Raw genomic sequence first — 6,463 nt, 5'->3', positions numbered from 1 at the left:
GTTGGAATAAACTTACACCCACACCTACACCTACACCTACACATGCATGTACATACGCCTCAAACACACAAACACACTCTTTGTGAGTTTGGGCTGACAAATAAAATAGCTTTATGGCGATAATTTCTGGTTCGAAATTAAAGCAACGTGCGCAATTTGCCAAAATTAATAGTCAGACCACACACACATTATCGCCACTAGTGTGCGTGTGTGTGTGCGAATTTATGCTCAACGCGTTTATGTGACAACAAATTTAGTCTAATTTCGGCCTGTGTCTTGAATCGATTTTGCTCGACTAACACTACTAATTGCCATTGTTGTCATGCTTGAGAACCTATACAATTAATTGTTACCGCATAAATCTGCCGAGCGAGAAATTTTAATTAATTCCACATGCAAAAGGCCGATAACGCAAATATACATACTGCTGTCCCTACGTTTATATGAGCATGCCCGTACCTATTAATCACAACCTACCTACTCATTAATGGACAAGTGCATGTGGGTGATTGCAACATTTAATTGTCGTACGGTGTGGGAGATACTGATCTAGACATCTAACAAAAATATTTATAATTTTCACCACTTTTGAAATATATTTTCGGTCGAATGTAAAAAAGAATAATGGGAATACTCAGTGAAAAGTGTGACTGCATTGGCCACTGTTCGAACGAACAAAACATTTTTTGAGCTACACAGCTATTGAGTTCGATCGCAATGCATATTTTAACCCATTGGTTCAAAAAACTGACTAAAAGAACTGGCGTAATTAAAGAGCTTTCAAGTTTTTAATGCTCATATATAAGAAATCACCACCACGATTTCTACAACATTATACAATATTCGTTATATATTTGACAATATTAATTACAAATCTTGTCAAATCAAAGAAGAAAGGGTTATCCTTTATTGAAGCATGAAGAAGCCGCAGCCGCAAAGTATGCAATACTATTTATCACAAATTAGATATGCTCTCGCTAACACAGACAGTAGTGCAACGTAGTCGAGGAATGTTGCCCCATACACATTGCAATTTGTGAAAATTAATTGCTCCGAATTGCTGTAAAGATGGCACTTGACACACAAAGGAAAAGGTACCGCAGGTTCTCCTCAGCACCCCACAATTTATCCAAGTGTAACAATTTCCAAGTGTTGCCAAATTAAATAGCACACAGCGCCCACATTTTACGGCATGCACTGCAGTTTCTGCTGCTCGGAGTTCTGCCATATAATTTGTCGTGCCCACCTACTAGGGTAGCGACAACAAGTTGCCGCGGTGACTGTCGGAGCCCGCAAGCTGCCATAAATCAGAATATTTCAAAGTGCTAGCAAGGACAGTGCAAGAAAAGTGCTTGAATAAGCCAAGATTATGGGTCCAGTTGGCTAGACTATGACGACGACTTGCCAAAGTTGTAACAAGTAACTACGCGCCGGCACTTAGTCGCAGTTGGTGTTGACATTGGCAGTTGACAAAGTACGTGCACTTGCTCAACTTCTCGAGCAGCCATCTACATGATTGTTCTCATCAGGGCAATCTTCCAGCGCAGCAATGACTGTCATAGCAACTATCTTCAGCTGAACTCATTCAGAGGCACTTTTATTCAAAGGCATGAAGTTGAAAACGCTACTTTAATTTAAATCTCGCGCAATTACATGGCTCCTTAAACATCTCATAAAGCGCTGAACATACTGATTAAGATTCGATTTTGACATTTCTATATGTACAGTTAACCTAAAGTTACCTATTATTGGCGATGTAGACTCCCCTGCCCTCTAAAGTCGTCTTAGCATTTATATTCCTTGTCGACCAACAAAACACTATTTTGTCTGGATGCACAACTTGCTAACAATAACAAACTTTTGATCTTGAAGCTAAATGCGAGACATAATATTTCAATCTCTCGGTCACTCTCATACTATCAGTATTCAGGAATTTCAATTACACTATAATTTCTAAAATATATTGGAGTCGGTTTATATAATGGACTATTTTTATTTAGTGAAGCAGCATCATCCGAATGTTATGAATGTTTATGTAACTTGTAATTATTGGTCTAACAGAAGGCATTGTGACTAAAGTCAATGCTGAAAACAGAAAGTCCGTAAGCATGAATATATAACCGAATGAAGACGAAATTCATATGAGCTTTGATTATTATATCCTAGATCGCAGCTTTTGCCCGAGCACATGTTTCGAGTGCAGAAGCTTTTGCTCAGTGAATTCGATGAGATCTACGAGCCAGTATTAGTCGAGAATCCATTTACGCTAGTTGATGCCAAGGGCATCGGAGTGCGCCAATACCACATAGCACTGACCTGCACCAGGATCGTGTTTGGCTGTGACAATTTCTACAAGCACGGCGAGCAATGCTGCGAGCCCCGTTGGCATAGCCTGGGTCTTGATCCAGAGATCGAATGCTTCGAATTGGTCAGCATGATGCCTCTACAGTTCATTCGTTTTAATTTTTTTCGCAAAGGCCAGCGCTACATCATGATAATCAATGTGCAGAATTTGGAAATGCAGGAGAAGCCCATGATCTTTGAATTTGGTGGGCATGTCTACAAACAGGTTGGCAAATAGTATCACAGCTAATGCCATTAAGTTATTTGCAGTTTCCTATTTGCAGCACTTTTGGCATATGTGGCGGGAACGTGTGGCAGCCATAAAAGTGATGCAGCCGCGCTTCGCTCACATCACCTGCTCTTCTCCATTCTCAAGCACTGATGTGCAGTTGGAAGAAGAACTCCAACGCGTCGATGTACATAGCAAGCCAAGGTCGATTTTTGGAGTATGCTATACCTCTTCAAGCAACTAAAAAGTTTTTATTTAGCACCAGTTTTAAAGCACAACATTCCCTTTTGGCCATAATTATCAAATATTTTTTCTGGCCATTATCAACTACAACATTACAACACTTATGCAAACTTAAACAAATTTAACGTACTTTACCAAAGACTTTATCAAAATCTTCTTTCACTACTTTGGTAACAACATGTTTGACAAAAAACGTCTCTATTTATTTATTGATTGAACTAAACTATTCAGTGAACTTGTTACGAAATTCTTTAGACACCTTTTCGGTTTAAAATATACTTTGTGCTTAGTCTTATTTTCGACTTAAAATCGCTGAAAATCACTTTCGTCGAATCTGAAAACTGTCTTACACGAGTGCTTAAGTCATTTCAAGCAGCTGGTACTCCTACTTCCAAGTCCGCAGGGATACGAAATTTAGTCAGAGCTAGGAGGCAGTCTTCAGCACCAGCACCCGCAGCATCAAATTTACAAATAACAACAACCAAACTCTCAGTTTGTTTGCGTGTTGTTTGCTTCGCCATCAGCAGCTTTTGGACGGCGGGGGAAGGGGGAGATATAGTGGGCGTATTGGCTGCATTGATGAGCATATCGTTTGGTTTTTTTGTGTGTTCTTTTTCTCATGCGCAGCTAAGTTTACTAACAAAGTTTTCAATTTGTCGACAAACTTAAGCCGCAGCAGCAGCAACCAACAAACAATAACAACAAACAGCAGCTACTCGTAACAACGGCAGCCGCAGGACTTGTCAAGTTTGCAGCCGTTCAATGTCTGGCTGACTGGCTTTGTGTCCCTCAGCTAACCGTGCAGCTGACAACAAAAATCAATTGCTTTGAGAACCACAACAACAAAAACATCTGAGCTCAAACAGCATTGGAATTCGCATTGGCTTCACATTATTTCTGGTCATTTAATGTGGAAAGTTTTCGGTGCTCATGGTCATGGCTTGATTCATTTGATATTGAGGGCGCAAGACCTCTCAACGTCTTCTCTACAATTTCTTTAATTTAAGTACTTTAAGTCGAAGTCTGAGCATCTAGTTGCTGGTGTATTGGCACGATATTTTTTAAATATTTAATCAAATGTGAAAATTACGCACATCAATCATACGTCATGTGGTGCGTGCGAAAAAATAAATATTTCATCCTTTTCATTTTCAAATTCATGCACGTTTGAAGTTTTCCTCAATTCCCAATTTGCCAAGCTAAATAGCAAAATTTTCTTTGTACAAACTTTAGCATTCAAGGCAATCAAGCGAATGGAAATTATTGTGTGCCTTAAATTCCAGGCTAATTAATATAGCTTGCTATAGGCGACGAAACCAAAGTTCCAACCATGGCAACAGAAAAAGTTAATTAAAACCACATGGCCTCCAAGCTAGAGAATTTGCTTCAGTCAGTCAATAAAAATGTTACTGCCCAACAATTGCTCACATTTAAAGAGGCATTGAAAGGCTCCGAAAGGCAGGTAGCCTGACTGGCAGGTAGGCAAGCAACCTAGCAGCCTAGCAGCCCACATCCTGCGACACGCTCAATTATCGTGCCACCTTGAAGGCGTCGTGTGCATTCATTTAAACATTTAAATTAATTTTTAATGTACTTTTTTAATTTTACAACTACTTGTACAGCACACACCTGCCCTGTTTTCTTTTCATTAGCTTTACTGAAATTGCAGCACAAGTGCTCCAAATGAGCCTTAAAGCCTTTAACCATAATGTTTCGCAAAACTGTTTCCCCTCACCCGTACTTTGTTATTTATTTATGCCGAGCTTCGAGTTCAAAGTCACGGCAGCTACAACCGTAGCGGCTTCCCACATCAAAGACCAGCCCAGGCTACCGTTTCGATTGTGCGTAATTGCGTACAAGAGCTTGCCACTCAAAATTCGCAAAAGCTGTCAGTTATCGCGCATATTTGTGGTAAGAATAGGTTTTTTTCAACCTTTTTATTAAATGCTTGCATGCTAAGCAATGTGTACAGGGTGCGCCATCTTTTATATCGGTATGCAAACATTGAATATCTTTGAAAATAAACAACCGATTTTCAAGTATGAGATATTTTTATTTAATTTGGTTCTGTACGATTTCTTGAACTGAGGTTTTGAACACTGGTCTACTCAAGTCAATCGGTTTACTTATGACAAAGTTATTCAATATCTACATACCGACATAAAAGATGGCGCACCCTGTAGATGGAATTTGGTAAAAATTTCAGAATTTAAAGTCTTTAATGATGATATCAAAGAAATGAAAAGTCATCTTTATTGTTCCCGCTTCCGAAATGGAAATGCAGTTTGAAATAATAGCTGCTAGGTATTAAATTTAATTTAATTAAAATAACAACAATTGTTTATTTTGTCACCCTGTAGCCGAAGGGCAAAAGGGAAATTTGAATTCATTCAATTTGTGAAGAACTTAACAAAAATTCTTGATTAGCATTAAAGGACATATCGCTTTTACAGAAATACACGCATCAAAAAAAAAAAGAAGAAAAAAAGTAATTCAGTAATAATTTTACTAATACTTGGATAATGAGGTCGACCTTGGATATGAAATGTATTGCATTTCATTTATCAAAGGAGCGACAGCCCCGATCAGCGCTGCAATTTTGAATGAATAATCAAAGCATGTTGCGCCCAATTTAGGCTGACAGTGATAGATGTGTTTTTTATGTATACAATGCCAACGGTGCCAACAGTGCCACCGACTGCGACAGCTGCCATTCAAAGCTGCAAGTATTGTGTAAATTGTTTAAAATGTTCAGCCCATGTATGTACATGTATGTATCAAAATATTTGAAGTATATCTGAACACAAATTTTAACCTCCAAAACTTGTTGAATAGCTGAAGATATTCCCACCAAGGTAGAGGAAAGGTTTAATCTCTAATATGGTGAAAGATTCTTGCACTTCTCTGCTTAACATGGTACTTACTATGAAAAGTCAGTCAGCAACGGATAATTTATTGGAACTTAGGTGCCTGGTGTATGACTTTAGTACAGCATTTTATTGAGAATAGTTTTATTAAGCCTATTTTCCATCTACACGTACGTATGCGAATGAAAATAAATAAATTCAATTTACAACTACATATGTACATCCAAAAGGGTGGCCATATATTGATGTCGCAACTACTCTGGATTTCTGCAAGATGCAATATAAGCAAGATGCAATTAAAGCTATGAAGTAAAACATAAAATCATATTTTTATTCTGATCTGTTTATTTTTTAATAGGAGGTCAGCTATTCAGCGTTATTTCATTTCGAGATCACAATTGATTTACATAGAGTGGAAGGGAGGGAGAACCCATTGAAATAAATAAATATTGCATCTCCTAGGAAATGGTACAGTCTTCATAACAAGTGAAGAAACAAGTCTATACTAACGTCTCCTGTTATGCTGATCATAATTACTGAACTATTTGGATAATGAAAACATTTTCTTCCGACTTCATGCATAACTGGCAGCCCGCCCCGGGTTAATTCTATTTGATTTTACCCGAGTGTGGCCTGCTTTTAAATTAAGTTAATCGTGCTTGGCATACACAGCGAAGAGCGATCCCAAAAGGAACGGGCAAGCCCATAACCTACGTAGTACAAGGCTGTGGTCTAAGTATCTCTTAGATCTTAGGTCGAGCTGTTAGTCCTTTTTATGTGG

The 6,463-nt window shown here is 38.4% G+C and overlaps 1 protein-coding gene across 1 annotated transcript; it reads left to right on the top strand.

Annotated features, from left to right (window-relative positions):
* The first annotated feature begins 2,188 nt into the window (after positions 1 to 2,188).
* On the top strand, positions 2,189 to 3,008 carry LOC115634299. Its single transcript, XM_030531952.1, has 2 exons — positions 2,189 to 2,569; positions 2,628 to 3,008. The coding sequence occupies exons 1-2, from the start codon at positions 2,189 to 2,191 to the stop codon at positions 2,814 to 2,816; spliced, it is 570 nt and encodes a 189-aa protein (XP_030387812.1). The 3' UTR covers positions 2,817 to 3,008.
* Positions 3,009 to 6,463: the final 3,455 nt, after the last annotated feature.

This window comes from Scaptodrosophila lebanonensis, unplaced genomic scaffold (assembly GCF_003285725.1).
Source record: "Scaptodrosophila lebanonensis strain 11010-0011.00,11010-0021.00 unplaced genomic scaffold, SlebRS2 tig00000001-arrow-pilon, whole genome shotgun sequence".
Classification (NCBI taxonomy): domain Eukaryota; kingdom Metazoa; phylum Arthropoda; class Insecta; order Diptera; family Drosophilidae; genus Scaptodrosophila; species Scaptodrosophila lebanonensis.
Note: the sequence above shows the minus strand (reverse complement) of the source record. Positions and strands in the feature narration are given on the sequence as shown.